General features: G+C 37.7%; 1 protein-coding gene across 1 annotated transcript in view; it reads left to right on the top strand.

Annotated features, from left to right (window-relative positions):
• Window positions 1-4,220: 4,220 nt before the first annotated feature.
• The window catches only part of Trub1 (TruB pseudouridine synthase family member 1), a 29,888-nt gene continuing 8,445 nt past the window's right edge, over window positions 4,221-25,663 (top strand). Inside the window, exons 1-4 of the mRNA XM_090345796.1 lie at window positions 4,221-4,502; window positions 7,764-7,862; window positions 11,361-11,416; window positions 20,683-20,764. Of these exons, the coding sequence (XP_090201922.1) occupies window positions 4,223-4,502; window positions 7,764-7,862; window positions 11,361-11,416; window positions 20,683-20,764 (517 nt within the window). The 5' untranslated portion in view covers window positions 4,221-4,222. The remainder of the gene's footprint in view (window positions 4,503-7,763; window positions 7,863-11,360; window positions 11,417-20,682; window positions 20,765-25,663) is intronic.

Below are 25,663 nucleotides of genomic sequence, written 5' to 3'. Positions count from 1 at the left end.
ACATTATTAAACGCTTAACAAAAACTGAAGTCACAGGACGACATTTCCCTGGCTCATGATACTGTAGATTAATCAGCGGAGACCATTTGTACATTATCTTTGCAATGTGAATATAAAATGGTTTCAAACATTCCAACTCCTCAGAGCCTAGTTAAAAGTCAAATTCCATGTACTTTCCCTAAGCTCTTTATGACAGCATTGGTCTATATGAAATTTAGGTACCCATCACCAAGCAGGTGCATCGTGAACATTTGCTACACAATGAAGCAACAAATGAATGTTCACATTAAAAAGTCTGGGTTGCTTTGGCACTGTTAAGACAGCATTTGACCAATCAAATCTAGTTTGTTGCATTTGTAATCGAATGTATAATCATCCATGTGATGCTTATATTAAGCTATAAATATTTATACTGTTAATACAATTTTAATATGTATAATTGGCTCTATCTGTTTAGTTTAGGATTTTATTGTCTTGAATGCCCTTTGATGACATTGTGTACTTTGCTGAAATTAATTATGCCTTTTGAATGCTGTTCTATGAGCTTGGGAATAATTAGAGGATTTTTCCCCTCAGGATCCCTAAAGCCAGAAATGTACTCATTTTGTTCTTCATGACATATCTTTATCATCCCAGACCCTTCTTTTGATATCCCTTTTTTCTACCTCTTTGCTCTTTAAAATGTTCATGTTTATTTTCCTCTGAACTAGGTTAGGAGAGGGAGAGCGTGCCACTTCTCTTTTGCATTATTTTGATAGATAGGCTGTATGTACCAGCTAATGCACTGGCAAGCATTGACTGCCAGTGAGTCAGAAGAGATAGTAACATTTATTTCTTTGAATGGACAAGGGTTGACAGTGCTAGATGAGGGAGGGCACTGGTATAGCTTAATGGAACAGATTGTGAAGAAAATGTACTTTGGTATGGTGTGGTTTGGAAAGTTATTTTCAGGGTCGCCAGTATCTGCCCTTCCTAATCTGAAACAGTCTCTCTTGGATTCTTTTGGCTAAAAATGCCAATACCCCTAAAGGAACACAGTGACGACCCTATCTAGAGATGTTAACAGTAGATGGAAATCACTGATATTCAAATGTTTTGACCTGCAAAAAAGCAGCAGTTTTACTTGGTTCACAAAATAATGATAGTTTGTCAGGTTGTCCTCTCATCAAACCGAGAAGCTAGAAAACAAGAAATCTTTTAGACAGGGAAAGATCTAGAATATAAAGTATGGCCGTGTTACTGGGGCCTGATAATATCCTTCCTATCCAAGACATGATAATTTTATTATTGCTTAATATTATCTCCTTTGGTCATTTTATATTTACATAAAACATTCAAGTGTTAGAATAAAGTCAGAGGTAGTCCATTTTTGAAGCAAGGCATTTGACGCTTAGTGGAAAATTACCTTAGCTTACTTTCATAGTGACTTGGAGATATGACAAAGTTCATGCATTTGGAAGAGCCCCCAGTCAAACAGGGTAGACAAACAGAATGTTACAAGAGGCCAGATAGCAAGGGGAAGAATGGACCACAATACAAAGAAGAAATAGGTGTGTTCTAGAAAGCTCTGACCCCGCCACAAGGGATAAAGATGGAGACAGCCAAAAATTGCTTCTAAACATCAACTGAATCTCAAGAGGTACTCATATCAGAATTACCAAACAGAATATAATGAAACTTAAGGAATGTCGGGGAAAGAATACATAACCCCTAGCACTCAACCAATGAGGACTTGTGTAGATGACAAAATAAATGGCTTACTTCAACCTTTTGGGGTATGCCTACCCATCAGATACCAGCTATTATCATTAAAATCTTGTTTTTTGCTATACTTCAGTTCTCCTGAAGTGGATCAGTGTGTTTCTCTCTCCCATATTATGAGAGGCTTAATCTAGTCTTAATTCAAGACTTATTTAATCTACTGTTTTAAAAGCCCTTGAAATTTTTTTTTTGTGGGTCATGGAGCTTGAACTTGGCCTGGGGTGCTGTCCCTGAGCTCTTCAGCTCAAGGCTATCTCCCTACCCCTGGGCCTGGGTGTTATCTCTGAGCTCTTCAGCTCAAGGCTACTGCCCTACCCTTGAGCCAAGCCTCTTTTCCCATTTTCTGGACTTTAATTGGAGATAAGAGTTTCAGATCCTTTTATGCCCAGGCTGGCTTTGAACCCTGATCATCAGATCTCAGCCTCCTGACTAGCTAGGATTACAGGCGTAAACCACCGTGCTGCTGAAATGTTGTTTTTGAATATTCATACTCCAGTACCTTTTGGTCCTGTAAAAAATATTTAAATTCATTCTAGTTCTTCAGCCTATCTGTGTGTGTGTGTGTGTGTGTGTGTGCACACGCGCGCGTGGAGGTCTATTATGAACATATGACTCAGTCAAACCTGGGTTCAACAAAACCTACTGTCACTTACTAATTATTGGAGCTTCCAACAAGCTACCCAATTCTTTTGAATTTCAATTTGCTCATCTTTACATGGTGATACTATTTTTTAGGTGTTCAAATGAGTTGCGCGTGAGATATTGTGCTAATCATTGGGTACTACACACAGTAACTACACAACATTTTTTTTCTTTATATCCATTAAGCCTTTTCCCCAAAACTAGTCCATCTACCTTATAATATTCTCATTTCACCATGACAAACTTTGTGAAAACATAAATCAAGACTATTCATTTCCTTCATTTTTTGATCTAGTGACGTTATTGAAGGTTGGACTACATTCCTATAATATGACTTTTTAAAAGAGATATGAAGGCCATTAAGGTGGCAGAAACCAGGAGGATCAGCACTAAGGCCAGTCTTGCAAAAAAGTTAGTGAGATCCTATCTCAACTAATAAGGGTGGCATGGTGGTACAAACCTATAATCCCAGCTATGCGGAGAAATAAATAAGAGGATCAGTCCAGGGCAAAAACATGAGACCCTATCCAAAAATTAATAAAAGCAAAAACATAATGGTGGCCTACACATTTGATCCTTCTTGCCTTTCATGGCTTATTCATGTCCTGGAGAAATCTTGATAGCAAGGATTGTAGTGGGAAATGTGAGCAAATCAGAGGAACTAGTCATGTGAAAGAGATCAGCATACGCCCAAGAACTTTACAATTGACTTGGCCTAGAAGTTTCTTTAAGGCATTTGAAGAACTCTTAATTGATTTATTCTAAATATTTAAGCACTTACTACATGTGTATTTGAATACATTTGGATCCAGCAAAGAGGTATATAATTCTATACTGTGAATCCAACTGCTCCTAAATTGGATGAAATAGTGGGCCAAGTTGGCCTGGGATCTTCAGAGTTTGCTAATATATGACTGCAATTCCAAAATACCTCTTTGGCTCGGAGCTAACTAAAGAAGCAGAGAGGACTATAAAAGAAAGACTGCCAGACTATTTATCATAGCAAAGATATGGAACCAACCCAGATACCCCTCAGTTGACGAGTGGATCAACAAGATATGGTATTTATACACAATGGAATTCTATGCTGCTGTCAGAAAGAATGACATCACCCCATTTGTAAGGAAATGGAAAGACTTAGAAAAAAATCATATTAAGTGAAGTAAGCCAGACTCAAAGGAACATAGGCTCAATGGTTTCCCTCATTTGTCATAACCAGTAGAAACCCTGGGCTCTCCTAGCAGAGATTTACAATAGAACAAAACCTAGATACATAAGGCTATGTAGTATGACACTAAATGTAAGGACCTCCAGGATATAGAAACAAAAGCCATATAATGAGTGATTGTTGTCCTTAATGTACTATGTTATCTCTCATCTCTTTTGCTGTCCCTTGGTTATCTCATAAGGTTACAGTATTTCATCTTGTTATCTGATATATTGGATATATGTTTATTTGGTTATTTGAAATCAGATAGGGAAGGAGGGAAAACAAGATGAGGGGTGGGAGTGGGGGGGAGGGAAATGGGGACCAAGACATGAGAAAGGATATCAATGTATGTGAAGTAATGCACCTTCTATCTGGTGAATATAATGTAACCCTTCTATTAATTACAATAAAAATATATGAAAAAAAAAAAAGACTGCCAGAAGCAACCCTGAAGGGTCTTTGCAAGCGTTGGGGAGGGCCATGGACTACAACTCCCACTACCCCGTGCGGCACACCTATCTGCCGCCTGGGGAAAGGGAGCTGTCTGGCGCACTCCAGTTGCGTCATCACGACGCGCCTCCCGATAACAGGTCTTGCGTGTGGGAAAGCATGGCAGCTTCTGAGGCGGCGGTGTTGTCTTCATCGTCTTTGGAAATAGACACAGCCTCCATCTCTGAAACTGCCGAAACAACCTCGGCCATGGCTGTTACCTCAGTAGCTGCAGCGATTGCGGCGGCGGCGGCGGCTAGGACCGGAGCCGAAGCCAGGGTCTCCAAGGCCGCTTTGGCTGCGAAGCTGCTGTCGCTCAGCGGCGTGTTCGCGGTGCGCAAGCCCAAAGGGCCCACCTCGGCCGAGCTGCTCAACCGGCTGAAGGAGAAGCTGCTGGCAGGTACGGCGGCCCGGGGAGCCCCGCCGAGCGCCGGCCCCAGCGGGGCGCCGAGCGGGGCTCTCGGCGGCCGGCCCGAGGCTCTGGAGGAACGCGGAAGGGGATGGGAGAGCGACCCCTGAGTTAACTCGGACCCGAAGGCTGGGCTTTCCCGGCCTCGACCTGCCCTCGCCCAGCCCCTGTAAACACTCCTGGCACCTGACGTTCGCCAGCGGGGCGGGGAAGGGGCGACCCCAGCCGCCGCGCACGTGTAGACCTCTGCCCGGGAGCTTGTAGAGTTTTCTGTCATCGGAGCCCTCGGGAGGCTTCCATGTGCTCCACGTGGATCAATCTTACCCCAAGAAAGTCCTGACTCTGTACATCCCTAGAGTTACGCCCGTGGAGATGTATTGATAAACCAAGACACTGCAGCGTTTTCCCACATTGTTTTGTTTTGGTTTTTCACCTATGATAGTTGACATGAAAATTAGTTTATTACAGAAATGCGGGTTCCTAATAATACCTCGCAGGAGATTGTGATTCTGAGGGTCTAAGGTATTTTTAGGAAATTGCATCTTTTAAACAGTGATTCAGAGTAAGTAATCTGTTGGCCCCATTATGTAAATGAGCCTCTGTTTCATTAAACGTTAAATAGAATTGGACCGTTGTCTGAGAAGTTTCTCTTTTTCCTACACACTGGGAAGATAATAGAAAAGCCTGAAAGATCAGAGTTCATCAGCCCCTAGAAGATCATTTCAGATAGTAACATCACAGAACCTTACATGTGTTGGACACCACGTTTAAAAAGCTGGGTCTGTGCTATTTTGTAGCGAAAAGAAGGTGAAAGATACTGAGTCTTCCTTTCACTTGGTTCAATAGACTTAGTAATTTCCTTAGCTTTCAGCTGTCAAACTCAAGGTCCTCCAGAGTTTGATTTTAGCCTATTTTGCTATTAAACCAATAAAGGAACTTCTTAAATTATTTAGTATACTGTGGCCGACTTCACATTTTTAAAAATACAAAACCAAGTTATTCTGATAGGAATTTGTTCATTATAACCTGTGTAATACAGATTCAAAAGTTTGTTGGCAAATATATACTCTTACAGATGTTTGATTCCAGTATTATACCTTCTTATTCTTTTGTCAAGCTTTCCTTATATTTCTTATAGGTTGGATTACATGGGGGATGTTGAAGCCATGTATTACATTAAGAATAAGCTGTGTTGTCAGTATTTTTGTTTTTTGTTTTTTTCCCTTTGTAGAATTGCTTTGTTTTGGCCTGATTCATAAGTCATACTTTCTATTTTCTGATTCTCAAGTTAGTGTTTCCCATTCTTTTCTGTCAGACAAGTTTCTGACAGGCTCTAAGGTATACCCTGGTCCTCTGACTAATCTACCTATAAGCACTGAAGTTTTGTGTCATAATTTGGCTAAAATGATTGTTTTAAAAAGACTTGGTAGGCCATTTTCTGGAAACTTTTTCAGATGTTTACATCTAATTACCATTGTAAGGCTTGAGAGTAGCCTATTCTTTATTTATGTAAGCAACGGATTCTCAAATGGCATTTCAGTCTAACTGGCTACGCCAGTCAGAATTACTTGGGGAGACTCTTAAAAACACCCACATTCTGACAAGAAGTACTCATTTAAGCCATAGTCAGTGGTCATGGCCTCTGATAATATCACTTGCCTGTCTTTACTTTGATTCCTGCCATTTTACAATCTCTACTCTTCTCTGCTTGAATTCTTCCAGGCCTGAGACATATTAACATTTTATAGCTAGGAAAGACCTTAATAAATATTGAAAATATTTGGTTCAGTGGAGTGAACCAGATCCAGTGTAGTAAAGCAGTATGCTGCAAGTTAGAAGGAGGTAAGTTTGAGCACAAAGAAGACAGTAAATTTCTGAGACATTTTTCTCTTTGGAGTATCAAGTTGAAAATACAAAGAGTTTCCCCGTAAATAATTTAGTAAATTCATGTGTGAGAGATCTATGCTGGATTGTAAATGAAAGGTTAAGGGTGAGGTTTATGTCAAAATAGGATTGCAAGTTAGTCAAAGTATGGTGATATTTTAATCATGATTTTAACTCAGTGGGATGCTCATTATATTGTGAAACTGAGCACCTCAACACATCCAACTATTGCTTTGCTTTCTCAGTGTTTTATCAGTCTTCTCTTTTCACTTCCTGTCACTATTTTTGTCTCCTGCATGTCAGTGGTAATAAAGAAGATGTGATGTGTTTGAGGTTTATATAGATCATGGGGATTGTATTTATGTAGAAATATGAGACAGACCTTTTTTTTTTTTATAAAGAAAATCTAAATGCTTCAGAAGTTGAGTTGATTGTGAGCCTACTTAGCAGTTTACCTTACTATTAATATACTTAACCTCTTGTTGAGATTAGTCTAGAAGTAGACATTTGTGTGTCCAGTAGGAGCACAACTGCAGATAACGAAGTAACAGTAAAGAACAACCAGGGAGGGAAAAATGGAGGAGATTAGAAATGGAAATTGAGGACTATTGTTTGTTGTTGTTTTTTGATACTTGAACTCAGGGCCTTGCTCTTCATTTCCTTGCTTGGCTTTTTTACCCAAAGTGTCCTACCACTTGAGCCACTTGGTTAATCTCACAGATTTATCTGTCTGGGCTGGCTTTGAACTGTTATCTTCAGATTTCAACCTTCCAAGTAGCTAGGATTATAAGTGGGAGCCACCAGACCAGATTGAAATTTCGAAGTTTTAAAGCTAGTTTTCTGTATCAGAATTGAATTTTGATCATTCCACAATTGTCCATTACTTAGAATTTTTAGTAAGATTTTTTCTCAGGAAATGAATTCTAGTTTTTATTTATTTATTTATTTATTTATTTATTTATTTATTTGCCAGTCCTGGGCTTGAGTTCAGGGCTTGAGCACTGTCCTTGGACTTCCTCAAGGCTAGAGCTCTACCACTTGAGCCTCAGCACACTTCTGGCTTTTTTTTCTATGTATGTGGTACCAAGGAATCGAACCTGGGTTTTCGTGCATGCTAGGCAAGCACTCTACCACTAGGCCATACTCTCAACCCCTGAATTCTAGTTTTTGGACAACTATACTTTTTTTGTTGTTTTGGCAAATTAGGGAGTATCTGTACATTAAAAAAAATCTTTGCTAGTAATGTAGTAACAGCTTTCATATGTTAAGTTGTGTTTTTATTTTGTATAAGTTCTCCTTTCATTATTTGTGGAGATTCTACTTGTCTTGGTAATTATCTTTGTTTTTTCATCCCAATTACTATCATAGAAGCCGAGATGCCTTCTCCAGAATGGACCAAGAGGAAAAAGCAGACTTTGAAAATTGGGCATGGAGGGACTCTAGATAGTGCAGCCCAAGGCGTTCTAGGTAAGAGACTTGAAAGAAATGGAATGGAACTGACCTTCAATATCACAAAGTAAAATGGATTGAATGTCAAGTAAATCAATGAAGTCATGCTATTTTCAGTCTACTTTTGAATGTGACAGTTCTATTGCATTTATACTGCTATCTTCTAAAGAAACCCTTCAGGCGTACAAAGTACACAATGCTATTAGAAGTATCCACTTTTATTTGTAGATGGGAGCATGAGTAAAGGTTTATGTCCTTGCACAGGGGTGTGAAATTATTATCTTTAGAAATGCCTGCTTGCAAAGCTGGCCTTTGCCTGGCATCTTCGAATTTGAATTTCAAGAATGTTCCTGCTCTCCCCTACCTGATATAAAAATGGTTTGCTGTGACTCATTGTGAAAACCCATTTTCCTTCTAGTCTGGAATTATGTCTCACCACCCAAGCAGAGGGTATCTGGGTGAACATTTTCTCAGTCACCCCATAAAAATTTAGGGCACTGAGTTTCTAATGAACTTCTTTGAGAAAAAAAATATTGCATACATATTACTGCTTTTTTTTTATTTTTAGGAAAAGGAAAAAACTCAGGAAGAAAGTTGAACATGAGTTCCTCTAAGCTCAGAGTAGTTATTATTTGTTTACTCATTTTTTTTTTTTTTTTGCCAGTCCTGGGCTTAAGCTCAGGGCTTGAGCAATGTCCTTGGACTTTCTCAAGGCTAGAACTCTACTGCTTGAGCCTCAGCATCACTTCTGGCTTTTTTTCTATGTATGTGGTACCAAGGAATCGAACCGGGGTCTTCATATGTGCTAGGCAAGCACTCTACCACTAGGCCAAACTCCCGGCCCCCATTTTTGTTTTTTGTGACAAGATCTTGCTTTGTAGCCTAGGCTGGTCTTGAACTGGGAATCCTCCCGCCAAGTGCTGAGACTGTGGGCATGTGCCACCACAATCCAGTAGGTTATCTTGAGAAAACGAAGCTAATAGCTGTAGAGGGAAAGTCCTAGAAATCTATTAGCTTACCATTTTCTTTTTCTTTTGTTCTTTTTGGTCAATACTGGGGTTTAAACTTAGGGGTGTCACTCAGCTTACTTGTTCAGCTGGTGTTCTACCACTTGAACCATACCTCCTGCCCAGATTTTTTTGTGATTACCTGAAGATGGAGTGTTGGCTGGTAGCTGACTTAAATGTTGACTGGAGGCCAATTTCTGGGGACTGGAGGCATGTTCCACTGAGTCTGAAGACCCCCCTGACCTGTCCTGACCAGGACCACCGCCCCCTTACCATATATTTCCTGATTCATTCCCACTGATTATACAGTTCCTGAGCTCCCTCCCCTGTAACTAGTATAATGGCAGCTACTGCTCTCTGTGTTAATGGAGTCAGCCTGCCAGTTCCCTGGCATTAAACTTTTTCTCCCCTTTTATGTGTGGTGTGTTTTATCTAGTGAAGAAGTCTAACATGGAGTATCATGGACTTTTCTTCTTGGTGTGGCTTCAAACCACACTTCTCCAGGTCTCAGTCTTCTGAGTAGCTAGGATTACGTGAATGAGCCACTAGCACCCTGTTTAGTTGGTTTCTTTTTTAGAATACAGTTCTCTTCTCTCTGTTCAAGTCCTATACATTCTTCAAAACCTAACTGGCTTCATTCATGCTTAAATGAAACATTTTCTGGCTTCAGCCATTTTCTTTCAGTTTCCTAGAGCAAATGCCCAGTGAACAGCCACCCTGTTCACTGGGATGCATAATTATATATTACATTGTTTCTTGTCATTGTTCATTCATTGAGAACAATTTTTGAACACTGTGATTTCCCTTGTCTATATTTTGTTTTCTCCCTGAGCTTTAAGCTCTTTCAAAGTCAGGAAATGTGTCTAAGGCTTGTTGCTCCATTAAAAGCCATCCTCTTTGGAATGAGTGTGTAACATCTGTTCAAACTAAGGATTCTCTTGAATGGAATCAAAGTGAATTGAGTCTTTGTTGTTACTATTATACAAAGTGTCTCCTCATTATCAATAAGGCCCTTCACTTGAACAGTCCTACATTAATAAAACAAATTAACTATTTAAAATACCAATGCGTATTATCCATGTTTAGAGAGGGTTTGAAATAGATCTTGTGAATAATTTGGGGCTAGACTTTGAAAAGTGGACTTTTAACTCCTAAGCAGTTGGTACAATACAAACTAGGACTTTAAATTTACTAGGGACTCTATAGTGTACAAAATAAGGTATTTAGAAGTATCTATGGAATTATATGAATTGGAAAAGGAAGAATAGTGTCTGTGGCATAGTGTTCAGGAGCTGAGATCTGAGGATCACAGTTTGAAGGCAACCTGGGCAAGAAAGTCCATGAGACTCTTTTTGCTCATAAACTACCAAAAAGCTGGAAGTGGAGCTATGATTCAAGTGTAAAAATGCTGGCATTTAGCAAATGAACCTCAGAGATAGAGCCCAGACCCTGTGGTCAAGCCCTGGCTCTGGCATAAAAGAAATAGAAAGATTTATGCTGTAAAACATTTGCAGTAGGTTAAGTTGGTAGCAGAGGAAGCAAAGTCTTAGTGATTCATCTGACAAGGGGAACCAAAAGACTACACAGCATGGTTTGAATTTTAATTTCACCGTATTGTTATAAAATGCTGGACAAATTGTTATTAGTCTCAGTGGACTTCAGAGACTAAAATAGGTATAATTATATTACTTAAGGGGTATTATAAGGGTTAAGTGAGATAATGGGTGAAAAGCGTTTGTAGTGTAACTTAATACATGATACACTCACTGCATAACATCTGATATAAATATTAATAATTTTTTCAATTTGCCAGTCATTCTTGCTTTCTCAATCCTGAGTTGTATGGCTATATTTGAAATTGCAACTATGAACAGTAAATACTTTTGTTATTCTAAACATTTGCTTGCTATTCACTCATCTGATGAAATGTGTTAGATAAATATTTGAATTTGAAGGGAAAAGTAGGCCATGTACTTTATAATTGATCTGTGTTAAAATATATTCTCTGAGTCCTCAATTTAGCTTGCAGTTTTGTGTTAGGTTGATTTACTTTGTTTCTTTCCTTGATTATACACTGTTGAATTCAAATCATGTTTAAATGGCTCATTGGCTATGATGATGGCTTTTTCTTTGTTCAATAATGAATTCTGCCATCATTTCATCCTACACTTGTACATAGTTAATTGTACCATGTATTTTCTCACTAGTGCCTATTGTAAATTTTCAGTGGGTCCTTTGAGATTGTCTTAAAATTTCGTTGTCTAATTGGCTAGGTTAAGGTTTCTTTTGTGTTTAATACCTTATGAATTGGGGAAAAGGTCTCCCTCTATTCCCCCTTCAGAATTGTTCAGTTGCATATCATGTTCAACTGATTAGAGTAATATGCACCCTCTAGTTATGTTAAATATTTTCTCGTTCCAACTTCACTTTGCACAGGCCAGGAAATTAAAGCCAGTTCTGCTTCTCAGAGTATTCAGAATGTCATAATATTTCTTTCTTTGATTTGTAGTGGTTGGCATTGGAAGGGGAACAAAAATGTTGACCAGTATGTTGTCAGGGTCTAAGGTAAGAATATCTGGAATATTTTTTTCTTTAACATTTTTCTAAATATCCTGTATTTTTAATTTAATCAGTTAAAAGATAAACTGTAAACTGCAAGGACATTCATAGTAATTAGTGTATGCTCACAGGGCTCAAAGTTTGAGACCATTATTCATTTTATTTTTATTTTTTTGCCAGTCCTGGGGCTTGAACTTAGGGCTGAGCGCTGAGCACTCAGAACTGAGCGCTGTCCTTGGGCTTTCCTCCAGGCTAGAGCTCTATCACTTGAGCCATAGCACAATTTCTGGCTTTTTCTATGTATGGGGTACCAAGGAACGAGCCCAGGTCTTCATGCATTCTAGGCAAGCACTTTACCACTAGGCCAAACTCCCAGTCCCCTAGACACCATGATTTTTGAGCTTACTATGTAGTAGATGCTGGCCTTTGACCTACAGTTTTAAGTGCTTTCATTTGTAAAGATCAGAGACTGTTCTCTCTCTTTCTCCCTTCTCTCTTATATTTTCTAGTTTTCTTGCTTGCTTTCTGGCTTTGTATCTTTTTCACTTTCCCCTCCCCTCTCTGCTCCCCTCTCCTCCCCTTGCCTTTTCTTTCTTTTTTTTTTGAGAAGCAAGACATGCAACCAGATTTACTATGTGAGTTTTGAAGTCACATAGCTAAATGCAATGTATGATTTAACCTTTGTTACAAAGGAGATTAATGAGAAAAACCAAATGGAGCCTGAGATGAGGTACTAATGTAATTTTTCTCATTTTGAAAGTTGTATTGTGATTATGTAGAAATGTCATTGTTTCTAGAAAATACACACTGATGTATGTAAAAGGATAGCACACATTAAGGTTCCCAAGACAGTAGGGGTTGTCAAATAGTTTAGGGGAAAAATTCTTCACTGTGTTCACAACTTTTCTGTAAATTGGAGATTTTTTCTTAAAAAAAAAATTAACGCATGTGTTCAGCTCTTACCTGCTTTTAAACTTTTACACAAGTCCACATTGTCTTATCATTTTGCTCCCAGCTAATGTGCTACTACCTTGAGTGACAACTCCTATCTCCATCCTCATCACATTTCTTTTTTTTTCTTTTCCTCATATATTTTTTATTGTAATTAATAGAAGGGTTACATTATATTCACCAGATAGAAGGTGCATTACTTCACAAACATAGATACCCTTTCTCATGTCTTGGTCCCCATTTTCCGCCCCCCACCCCTGCCCCTTATCTTGTTTTCCCCCCTTCCCTATCTGATTTCAAATAACCAAATAAACATATATACAATATATCAGATAACAAAGTAAAATACTGTACCAATATGAGATTACCAAGGGACAGCAAAAGAGATGAGACATAACATAGAACAATCACTCATTATATGACTTTTGTTTCTATATCCTGGAGGTCCTTTCATCTAGTGTCATACTATATGGCCTTATGTATCTAGGTTTTGCTCTATTGTAAATCTCTACTAGGAGAGCCCAAGGTTTCTACTGATTATGACAAATGGGGGAAACCAGTGAGCCTATGTTCCTTTGAGTCTGGCTTACTTCACTTAATATGATTTTTTTCTAAGTCTTTCCATTTCCTTACAAATGGAGTGATGTCATTTCTTTCTGACAGCAGCATAGAATTCCATTGTGTATAAATACCACATCTTGTTGATCCACTCGTCAACTGAGGGGCATCTGGGTTGGTTCCATATTTTGCTATGGTAAATAGTGCTGCAATGAACATCGTTGTGCTAGTAGATTTAGTATGTCCTTGTTTCTGGACAATTGGTAAATGCCAAGTAGTGGAATTGCTGGGTCATAGGGGAGCTCTATGTTTAGTCTTTTGAGGAACCGCCATAATGCTTTCCATAGTGGTTTAACGAGTTTGCACTCCCACCAACAGTGTAGTAGTGATCACTCCTGGCCGCATCCCCTCCAGCATCTGTTGTTATTAGATTTCTTGATCCTGGCCATTCTAACTGGAGTGAGGTGGAATCTTAGAGTTGTTTTGATTTGCATTTCTTTTATGGCCAGAGATGTCGAGCATTTCATCATGTGTCTATAGGCCATTCTTAGACTCTCTAAGTGTTTGGCCCATCTTTTAATGGGATGGTTGTTTCTTTGAAGATTAGTTTTGGAGTGATTCAATTTTTTGAGCTGTTGATATATTTTAGATATGAAGCCTTTGTCTGTGGTATGGTTAGTGAATATCTTTTCCCATTTTGTAGGCTTTCTAGTTAGTTTGCTAGCTATGTCCTTTCCCATACAGAAGCTCTGAAGTTTAATGCAGTCCCACTTATCCAGACTTTCTTTGATTTGTTGTGTTTCTGGGTCCTTATTAAGAAAGTTTCGACCTGTGCCAAGGATACCTAGTGTATCTCCTATTCCTTCTTGTAAAGTTTTCAGTGTATCTGCTTTTACCTCGAGGTCTTTGATCCATTTAGAGTTAATCCTGGTGCAGGGTGACAAAGAAGGATCCATCTTTAGTTTTCTACAGTTGCTTAACCAGTTCTGCCAGTACCACTTGTTGGAGAGGCTGTCTTTCTTCCATTCTATTTTTTCCCTTATCACATTTCTTTTCTTTTTCCATTTATTTATTTATTTATTTATTTATTTTCCATCATGGTACTTGAACTCTGGGCCTTAGCACTGTCCCTGAGCTCTTCAGCTCAAGGCTGCTGCCACTCTGTCCCATGACCTTCAGAGCCACTTTCAGTGTTCTGGTAGTTAATTGGAGATAAAAGTCTCTCAGACTTAATTGCCCAGGCTGGCTTTGAACCTCGATCCTCAGATCTCAGCCTCAAGGATCACAGGCATGAGCCACTGTGCCCAACATATTATTTCTTAACTACATGGTTTTATTTCCCTTGTGATTTCTGTGGGTCAGTGATTTGGGAAGGGCTGAGTTGGATGGGTTTGGCTGGAGATGTCTCAGGATGATTGGACTTAGAGCACAGAGTGATGAAGCATCACTGACTTCATATACCTTTCTAAGTCCCTGTAGGTGGCTTCTCTGTGGCCTAATTTGGGCTTTCTTAAGGCATGGTGTCCTCATCTGACGCTTCTCCCATTCTCTCCCATTCAGATCAGGTTTAACAGGAAAATATCCCTAGTCCTGTAGCTTTGTTCTTCCTATGATCATGTTTCTCTTGAGTCTCTTATTCCTTTTTCACTGCTCTTCCTTTCTTTCTTTTTTCTTTCTTTCCTTTTTTCTTTCTTTCCTTCTTCCTTTCCTTCTTCCTTTCCTTTTTTCTTTCTTTCTTTCTTTCTTTCTTTCTTTCTTTCTTTCTTTCTTTCTTTCTTTCTTTCTTGTTGGGAGTTACAGTTATATTCGTCAGGTAGTAGGTGCATTACTTCTCAAACATTGATACCCCTTCTCATGTTTTTGTCCCCATTTCCCTCTCCCATCCCCTCCCAATCATCTTGTTTTCCCCCCTTCCCTTTCCTATTTCAAATAAACTTACATACAATATGCTAGGTTACAAAGGTCAGATACAGTAACAATATGAGATTAACTATAAGGGCCAAAAAAGAGAAGAGAAATAACGTAGTACATTAACAGCAATAATACTGCATTTGCTTTTGAGGTTGTGTATTACATATGTAAAAAGTAACTTTTCTTTATAGCACTTGTATACAGAAATTGTCCAATAAATAATATAGTTATTACTACTGAGTATTTCACACATCACTGAATCCTTTCTCTTCTGAATTCCAGGTCTATTAGATTTCTGTAACTACAAACTCATAGACTCCCGAAGTCAATTTTAGCTAAACAAATTCTGTTAGAAAAACTGTAGCTAATTTCTTTCCTTTTTTTCTTTTTTCTTTTTTCAGTTTGTTTATTCCTAAGATTTCTAGTATTATAACTAAAACATAATAATCATTAGAAAGAAAAAAAGTTCTATTCTTTAATAGGCAGAGTTTTGGCTGGTCTCAGTGACCTAGCTACTCAGGAGGCTGAGATCTGAAGATCGTGGTTCAAAGCCAGCCCGGACACTAAAGAATGTGAGACTTATCTCCAGTTAACTACTTGAAAACTGGAAGTGGTGCTGTGGCTCCAGGGGTAGAGCAGTAGCCTTGAGCTGAAAAGGTCAGAGACAATGCCCAGGCCCAGAGTTGAAGCCCCATGACCAATTGAAAAAAAAAAAAAGAGAGACAGAGTTTCTTAGGACTTGAAAACAGAAATTGTGTACAAAAGGATATGAGGGATATTAAATGACAGATGGTTGTTCTTATTGTAGTTTATAATTGATCTGTAGATCTGTGTAAAATAATTTAGGTAAAATGATTCTGAGTAGTTACGTTTTTGTGTTCCTTTGGCCTATCTTGATTTAAGAGTAGAGTGTAGTTTAGTGAAGGAAAGTGAGTGGTCCTCTAATGTTTTCCCCAAATTAAACTTTCTTCAGCTTATTAAGTTAGCAGAAGCTATATAGCATATATACCTTGATGGAGCTGTCTTTGGTGAGGTTTGAAATGCTATCCTCACTGATTTTCTTTGTTGATTAATAAAGTTAGCTACTTAAAAGATGTTTAGGAACCAGATGAGATAAGAGAGTTGCTGTCCTATCCTATATGAAAACTTGAATCTAGCTAGCATTGATGACACATGAGGACCGCCTCCTCCTCTCCCCCCCCACACCAGAGCATGTAGAAGTACTGCATAGTAGCACCTGCTGCAAAGCCAGAATTTCCTCCCACAATAGTTTATGTCACTTCCAGCAACTGAACTTGTTATCACTGGGATATGAAGTTCCCTACCTTGGATGGGATCAGGGGATAGAAACTTCTAAAAACAGTAGTATGGGGGCTGGGAATAAAGCCTGGTGGTAGAGTGCTCACCTAGCATTCATGATGCCCTGCGTTCGATTCCTTGGTACTAAATACACAGAAAAAAAAAAAAGCCAGAAGTGGCGCTGTGGCTCAAGGGGCAGAGTGCTAGCCTTGAGCAAAAGTGTTCAAGGACAGTGCCCGGTTCCTGAGTTCAAGCTCCGGAATTGGCAAAAAACAAACAAACAACAACAACAACAACAATAAAAAAAAAACAAACAGTAGCATGTAAAGTAAGGTTAACCAGTTGTGAGTTTGCTAAAGAGTGAGTTAGGTAATTCTCTATTAATCTTGGCCAATTCCTTAAGATTTTAGCATTTTTTCATTCTAGTCATCATCTACAGAGGCTAGTCCAATTTGTACCTCTTCTTTTTTGGGAGGTCACTGGTGGCACTAGAACTCTGGGCCTGGTGCTGTCTCTAAGTTCTTCAGCTCAAGGCCAGCTCTTTATTACTTTGAGCCACAGTGCCATTTCTGGTTTTCTGGTGGTTAATTGGAGATATGAGTCTCATGGACTTTGAACCTTGATCCTTAGATGTCAGCCTCCTGAGTAGCTAGGATTACAGACATGAGCCACTGGCATTGGCTACTTTGTACCTCTTCTTTTCCTCTATTAGTATTCAAATGTGTTTTAAATACTATATTGAAATTTTTTGTAGGGCTTAGAAAGTATAAACAGTTGTTCCTTCTTTTTTTATATTGACTTACATGATTTTATATTTATTTTAAGAAAGTAGAAGAAAGCAAGAAAAAGTCTTTATAGTGGAGTAATTTCACTGGATTCACAGAATTTTAGGGTGAGAAAGGTGACTTTATATCTCACACTCACTTGGAAGGTATGGATGCTTAAACTCAAAGATGTTTAATAAGATAAAACGAAGTATATGACAGGATTATGGCAAGGCAAGACCAAAACCAAGGTCTGAGATTCAGTTCACTGCTTTCTTTTAAACAAAGATGATCCTGATTTCCCAATTTCCCATTGATTTCCTTACATCCAATAGGGTATTTGCTGTTGAAGAAACTTGGGGTTCATATTTACTGTGCTAACTAAAAAATGTACATTTGGAAGGTCTGAAGACTTTTCTTTCTGAGCTGTATTTTGTCTGAGTAGTATAAGGAACTTTTATTTTCGTTTATATTGTTCCTTCTTAATAAAGGCATTCAGAGCCATGTTTTTCATCTGGAAGATTTTGAAAAACATTCTTCCTAGTCTTTGTAAGAATTTGAATTACAACTTTAAAAATGGATCCTCAGCAAAAGCAGTTACTTGACATGGAAATGATTGTGTATTCTTTCTGTAATACACATACTTTCCTTTCCCCTGAAGAGTACAAAAGCTCATTTGCTCTTAGAGATGCCCAGCTAATATCTGCCGTGGGACTCAGGGAGTTTGAGGATGAATAGAGAATAGAGTAGTATCAGTGAGAAAAACCTGTAAATCCCAGAGAGCACTCAGTTCAGTGGAACTCTGTGGGGCCTCCGTTTGTTCTGTTACAGTGAAATTATGGTTGTAATGAATGTAGTAATAGAATTTACAACTCCCAGGTATACATAGTAGAAAATAATGCAACTCTAAAACCCAATTGAAGCCAGTGAAAGTGAGCATAGTACACCCATAGAATGAAATGATAGGATTCTCTGTATGTCCATCTTTCTTTTTACCTCTATCGCACATCTTTTTGATGGTAAGACTTTGTTTCAGCTGGAGGTTTAACTGTGTGGTAGCCTTTTCCAAGTGGCTTGTGGTTAACGGAATAAACTCAAAGGTTAATTGCTTAATATTAGTGGCCAGGACAGGTAGAACTAGAAAACAGCTATGATTTAGATCACAAATTCACAGGATATGTACCAGGGACTCCTTCCTGAGGCTCTTTTCAGGGGCCTACTGAAGTCAAAACTAATATCCTAGGTTTTTATGATTGCTGATGGAAGGTGAATGAGTATATATATTTTAAACATTTTTCAGTTTTAGCTTTTAATACAGTAAATATTTAGATTTTAAAAATTGTGCCAAGATTTCTCAATTAGTGTTGAATCCTTTAGGAATTCTAAAACTAAAATATTTGAGAACTGTTTGGGATAGATGTTTTTTACCCTAAAAAGATTATAGCATATAGCTAGTTACAGAATTCGTGATTATCCAAAACCATGGTGAAATGTGGAAGATTACACCCATAGGAACTTTTCCAGCAGGTAAACATATGCGCAGTGTTAAGCTAGAACATTGGTAGCCCTTGTTTCTATACATACATTCGTCTCGCTCTTAAGTTATCCTTATAATATTTTACTCTCTTAAATTACAACTTTTTGAAGATGAGAAGTCTGTCATCTCTCTGTATCTCAAATGTACATAGGATAATACTTCATACATTTATAGTTCTTAAGAGTCATGATTGAGTTTGTGGATTTGATTTAAAAACAAAAACATGGGGCTGGGAGTTTGGCCTAGTAGTAGAGTGCTTGCCTAGCATGCATGAAGACCCACCCAGGTTTGATTCCTTGGTACCACATACATAGAAAAAAGCCGGAAGTGGTGCTGAGGCTCAAGTGGTAGAGGTCTAGCCTTGAGAAAGTTCAAGGACAGTGCTCAGGCCTGAGCTCACGCCCAGGACTGGCAAAACAAACAAACAAACAAAAAAACCCAAAAAACATTTTTGTTGTTGTTCTTGTTCTTGTTGGTTGTGGGGTTTCAACTCAGGGCCTGGGCACTGTCCTTGAGCCTCTTTGGTTCAAGGTTAGCACTTTACCACTGAGGCACAGTGCCACTTCCAGGTTTTGAGATAATTGGAGATAAGAGTCCCAGGAGGAATTTCTCTGGCTGACTGGCTTCAAACCATTATCCTCAGATTTCATCCTCCTGAATAGCTAGGATTACAGGTATGAGCCACTGGCGCCCTGCAGAAACCATTCTTTTTATATATTAAGTTTTGTGTTGAATGTCTACTTCTGTCCTGTTGGAGTGAGTGAGAGTTGGGGTGGATTAATAGGATGGCTTTGAAAGATAAATACGTCTGGTTCTTAGGGAACAGAGGAAACTCAGAGCCATAGAAGTAGCATGTGCCGAAGCACGGGACATCCCTAATCCAGACATGACGATGGGCCTTGCTCCTTGGCATTCTCGTTAAGACCCCTAGTTCAAATGTGTCATAGAGCAGAATAATGAGATGAATTCAAGGCACAATGCATTGTGCTTTTCTATTCAGCTACAGAGACTTCTGAAGGGAAAACCTTAGCATTTTCTTATGGAAAGATCAGTCATTCTAATCTGAATCACTCTTCCTTTTTTGTTTTGGGGGCTTTTTGGTAATAGTAATGATGATAGGTGGATAACTTTTACCCATTGCTTACTAAGGCCAGATACTGTTTTCCTGAGGTACTTATTTTCCCCCATTTTAAGATGAGCTGATGCTAGAGCATTTGCTTAAACCCAGCCAGACTTAGTTTCAGCCTCTGCTCTTACCTTTCATGCTATAGTTCTTCCCCCCCCTTCCCACCCCCCCTGGTGTTAGTTACTCAAGATTGGTTAGTTGTTCCAGACAGAAGCACCAGTTTGGCTTTTAGTCTAATAACTATTAGAAACTTAGTAACTATTTGTGAATAATGTAATATACATGTAGTAGTTAAGTATACTACCTCTGCTATACTAGCTTTTCTCTATTTTTCTACATATTTTTTGTTTAAATGAATGTCCTAGTTATTATGATTGGTTTTATGCTTCATATAAAAATAAATTGATTTATTTATAATTAATTTTAATTCTGTATGTGATAAAATATTGATTAGTACTAGTGATGCCATTTGTATTTTTTGCGCCTTTCTCTCTACTCATGGATTTGTAGTTCCCCAGTGTACATGAGGGTATGGGGCCTCTGCAGATGCCAAAGTTCATGAATACTCGTCCTTGTTATAAAGTAGTATATTATATGCCTACAGCATAAATACATGCTCATGTATACTATAAATTATCTCTATTCTGTATAATTTCTACTGCAGTGTAAATGCTGTATAAATAGTTCTTACATTGTATTGTTTAGGCAATGATGATAAGCAGTCGGTACATGTTCAGTACAGATGTGATTCTTTTTAGAACATGCATAATGTGTGATTGATTGAATGTGTTTCAGAGCTCACAATATGGAGAGCCAACTGTTTTTTTTTTCCTTATGAAACAAACTACTCAATATTAAGGTGGGTTTAGAATTTGCAATAACGTGGGTTTTTTTTCTTTGTCCTGTTGGCAGATGTGAGACGTTTGTGAGTGTTTCTCAGTTTATGCAAATGTTTCTCACATACCAGGAACAAACCACCAACAAAAAAATATCAGTGTGTCATGTGTGCTTTTATTTCTTACCAGTTTGGTAATGATAGTGAAATTCTACATAAATTTCAAGGCATGCATAACAGTTTTTCCTTACCCCATGGACCATTTTTTTTCTCTTGTCTCCCTTATTGTAGAGGTATATTGCCATCGGAGAGCTGGGGAAAGCTACTGACACGTTAGATTCTACGGGAAAAATAACAGAAGAGAAACCCTATGGTATGAATTTTATCTAATTCAGGTTTTCTCTTTAGTTTTTAGAGAAAATGTAAAATTTAAACAAATCTTTTACTTGATTTTATCTGATTTTACATCTCAGTACATAATTCTTTAAGAAGATTGAAAATTCTCACCATATTGTAGCATATTTGGTACAAATTTATGCACACAGATATTTTATAATTACTTTTTTCTATAATGAATTTTTATGATATTCAGAATTATGCTTCCAAGTAGCTCCCTTGCCAAACACATGCTTTAGGATGTCTTCCCTAAAAACAAAGTAGAGATGCCATCTTGTTAGATATTACTTGTCTTGCTTTTTTAAACAATTACTTTTCTACTAGTGAAATAGATGTCCCAGGTTTAGTACTTTAAACACTCTTCATGAGGAAAAGGAAGGTAATTCTCTGAAGTCACATAGAACTCCCTGAGACCCACCTTAATGATTCTGCCATTTCTTCTTTTCTTACTTTAAGGAAGGATAGATAAATGAACCTGGTCTCCTAGCAACTCTCACAGTGCTCACACTATTCAGAATGCAGTCATTGCAGTTTTGCCTGTCAGTTCATATGCGTTATTGTGTCACCAATTGTGAATTATTTGTGAGCATTTTGGGTCTTTCTCCCATGTTTAATGTTAACTCTTCTTAATTTGTCTATAGGCAGCATCTGACTTCCTTATGTTTTTATGCAGATTGTCCTTATTGTATTATTATAAATTGCCCTGGTAGCCAGGCTAACCTCCTTTTTTTGTTTGGTTTTTTCTTTCTTTCCTTTTTTTTTTTTTGCTCATAATGGCTTCAGTTTATGCTGTTAACATTTATATGTAGTTTGGAATTCTGCTCAACTAATAAAGCAGCCAAATGAAAACAAACAAAAAGTCATGACTTATTTCCAAATCTTTAAGAAACATAGCTGTTGAACTATGCTTTGACTCATTGTAACATTAGCAAATGGTAGAACTCCGTTTAATTGAAGCACAACTATAACCTTTAACCACAGCTTTTAAAATGAAAGAGGAATAGGGTAATAGAATCTCAGCAGAGATGATGGTAACTTGGACTGGCGTTGTGGTGGAAGAGACAGAACAGTAAGTAAAGCTAGTGAGAATTACTGATTGTTGGTTGAGTAAATGGGGATAGTAAGGAAGAGTTGACTTTAGTTGGCCTAGGTTTTTAGGTCATGTGATGTTGCGGTGTGTTGAGTAGGAGATACTAGAAGAGCAGGCTGCCAAAAACATACCCTATCACATATTCTTTCTTTCTAGTCTTCAGCATTTTGAACTTCCAAAAAATTATTCTTGCATTGGGTAATTTGTAATTTTATTATTTTTTAATCTAAAAGAAAATCCAGTTCATCAAAATAACCTTATGATGATGTTGCAATAAATCATAGAGAAACTAAATTCCTCTTCAGGCTCTGGACTAAAAAAAAAACTTCATATAATATTTGAGTAGTATTTATAGTCCCAGAAAATGAGAGCTCAGAGAATTTTGCAGCGTGGTATGGTTTTTCCATGTGCTTTCAGCAAATGATCAAGTATTTACTATATTGAAGCTCTAATAGGAACCTAGGGGAAGATAAATGAGGATAAGACCTAGATGTGTCCTTATAGAGTTACTTTCTAATGGGGATTTTTGACTTTTTTTTTTTCAGTTCTCTGAGAACTCAGTCTGAGACCTATGGCCAATATTTTTTTTCCATGATTATAAATATTTTAATTATCTTTACATAGTTGTACACAGGAGTAGCCATTTAATTAAGCAGTTTATGAATACATTGTCTCTTGATCAGTGTCACCCATTTGAACATTATCAACCAACTCACCACTTCCCTTGCTTTTCTTAATTTTATAAGATATAAATTCAGTTCTTCACTGCATTATTATTGCCCATCTTTCCTTTATTTGTCTACCCCTTTCCTCCCTGAAATGAATATTCTTTTTTATTTATTTATTTTATTTTACTTTATTTTTGCCAGTCCTGGGGCATGAACTCAGGGCCTGGGCTTCTTTTGTTCAAGGCTAGCGCTCTATCACAGACTATGGCCAGTATTTTATATGCATTCATTACTATCTTGAAATAGAATTATTTTATATTAATTTTTAGATTAATATAAAACAATAAATGAAAGAAACACAATTTATAATAAAATTCTATCCTGCTGTGTAAATGCACGCATTTGTGTATTTACCACTACAAAACTAAAATTCTTCATGAAATAGTCAGCTGTTTGTACTTATACATAGATCCCTGTGAATGATAAAAGTATAAATGCTTTCTGTTACAGGTAGTATTGCATTAAGATTTGGTATTAGAAAATTTGGTAATTAAAAAGTTACAAAATATAAAGCTGGACAGAAAAATTCTTTGTGAAATGGAGATAAACCTTAACCTCACTATCTGTAATAAACAGGCTTTATACCAAATTGTATCTGGCAGACATTTAGGGCATATATCTAGAAGTCAGGAAATACCAAGGACAGTTCTTTGTTGTGTTCTATGGTCCTGCATATTGTAGGTCATTAGCCTCGCTGTAAAGGCCAATGGCAGGGTGAGGATGTAGTTCCCTTGTGGAGTGCTTGCCTTGTATGTGTAAGGCTCTAGGTTTGATCCACAGCATCACAAAAAAACAAAACTAAAAAAATCACAATAAAAGGGCCACTGGTGCTGCCTTTCCCCTCAGTTATTGCTACAACCCAAAAGGCAGTTTTGTTGAGCTTTCCAAAAAGCTGATATGTAGATAAAATAACAAGGCACTCTACAGTCAATGGCAAATGAGTATTTAAAATTCATTTTGTCTCAGCTAGGCAATATTTTTAGTTTTTAGAGAACTGAGACAGTGAGTCATTGATTTAGTAGACTACAAGTTCAAACCAGTGCCTGGCTTGTGTCAGTATATTTTAAGCAAGTAATGATATCTAATATATTCTTTTTTTTTTTTTCCCTCTTTTTTTTTTTTGCCAGTCCTGGGCTTGAGCTCAGGTCATGAACCCTGTCCTTGGTCTTTCTCAAGGCTAGAGCTCTACCACTTGAGCCTCAGCACCGTTTCCAGCTTTTTTTCTATGTATGTGGTACCGAGGAATTGAACCCGGGTCTTCGTGCATGCTAGGCAAGCACTCTACCACTAGGCCAAACTCCTGGCCCTCTAATATATTCTTATATGTACAATTTTAGAGAATGAGTTTTTTTTTTCTATTTTCTTTCTTTTAATGTGAGGGTTTAAACCTTGGATCTTATATATGCTACGCGAGTGCTCTGCCTCTGAACTACATCCCAACTTTAAAAAAGTGAACTTCAGATTAATACTGCCATATATTACTTATGAATTACTGAACAAATAATAATTATCCAGTTCTAATATGCTTAGATCATACTCAACTTCTTTTACCAAATATACTTCTTTGGGATAGTTACTAGATATTCTTGCTGTTGAAATTTTGTTCTTCATTTCTTCTAAATTGCTCTGAAGTAGAGTTGTTACATTTTAGGGAAAGTTATTGTAGATTAATACCATATTTTAGATATAGCACCTTTGCTTTGCCATAGACTTCGACACCACAGCCTTAGCCTTTGTCATGCAAACATCAGTTAAGTGATTGCCCTGGATGAATTTTAAATGTCCTTTGACCTTGAGAGTCTATTACTTTTTTTCTTTTAACTTTTATTATCTTTAAGTAGTTGCACAAAAGAGGTACCATTTAACAGCGGAGTTTATGAATACAAAGCATCATCTGTCACCCCTTCAACCTACTCGAGATTCTATTACTTTTAAACAAATTAAATTTTAGCAAAAATGTCTTGAAAGCCATCTTACTAGTGTACATTATCTAAGAAAACTGTCTTTGTCTTTCAAAAGCTCAGGATTTCACTGATGAGATAATACCTTAAAGTGCTGTTTGAAATTGTGTATGATTAATTCAGGATGAACAGTATACGCCTTCGATGTCTGATATGTGAAATTAGAGAAGGAAACAATGTGGCAGAAATAAAATGTATGTGTGTGAGGGGGAGGGGGGAATTTAGTGAAAGATGCCACTGGATGTCAGGAAAAAGACCACATTAGCAGAACAGGAAAGCTGTTTAGTCTTGCTAATTTTTAAAATTTATTTTTAACAAGTACTTATTTTTATTTAGTGGTTGTACAGAGGGGTTTCAAGTCCAAAAGTCAGGTTATGAGTACAGTATACAATGACCAGTGTCACTCCTTCTGTCATTCTCCCCTGTTAACCCCTCACGTCTTTATCTTCATTCCATGGGTCCAGCTTTTACATAGTGTCCATTGAATAAAATGACAGCATTTATCCACCTTTCCTCCATTTGTTTGTTCCCTTTCTAGTTCCCTGCTCTTCCTCCCTACTTAGAATTTGTTTCAGCTCTTTGGTATTCTTTATTTTTTTTAATTTTTTTTTTTTTTTTTGCCAGTCCTGGGCTTGAGCTCAGGGTCTGAGCACTGTCCTTGGACTTTCTCAAGACTAGAGCTCTACCACTTGAGCCTTAGCACCACTTCCAGCTTTTTTCTATGCATGTGGTACCAAGGAATCCAACCCCGGTCTTCGTGCATGCTTGGCCAGTACTCTACCACTAGGTCAAACTCCCAGCCCGTGGTATTCATTTTTAATTAAAATTTTAAGTTATTTTTGAGACAGGATTCTCACTCTGTAGCCTAGATTAGTTTCAAACTTAGAAACTTTTTTCTTCCAAGGGCTAGGCTTACAATGTACCATAATATGAGTTTGGGGGATTGTTTTAGAAATGTGTGACTTAGTTATGAATTACTGCAATTTTATCATCTATGACAGGGTTTTCTCACCCAAGTACCAGCTTCCAGGTACCACCAACTGTAAAACTTAGATTTGTATAACAAAGACCACTAGCAGCTGTGTCTTGATATTGCA

Source organism: Megascapheus bottae, chromosome 15 (genome assembly GCF_031878675.1).
Source record: "Megascapheus bottae isolate mThoBot1 chromosome 15, mThoBot2.hap1, whole genome shotgun sequence".
Taxonomy (NCBI): domain Eukaryota; kingdom Metazoa; phylum Chordata; class Mammalia; order Rodentia; family Geomyidae; genus Megascapheus; species Megascapheus bottae.
This window is presented reverse-complemented; position numbering and strand designations above follow the sequence as displayed.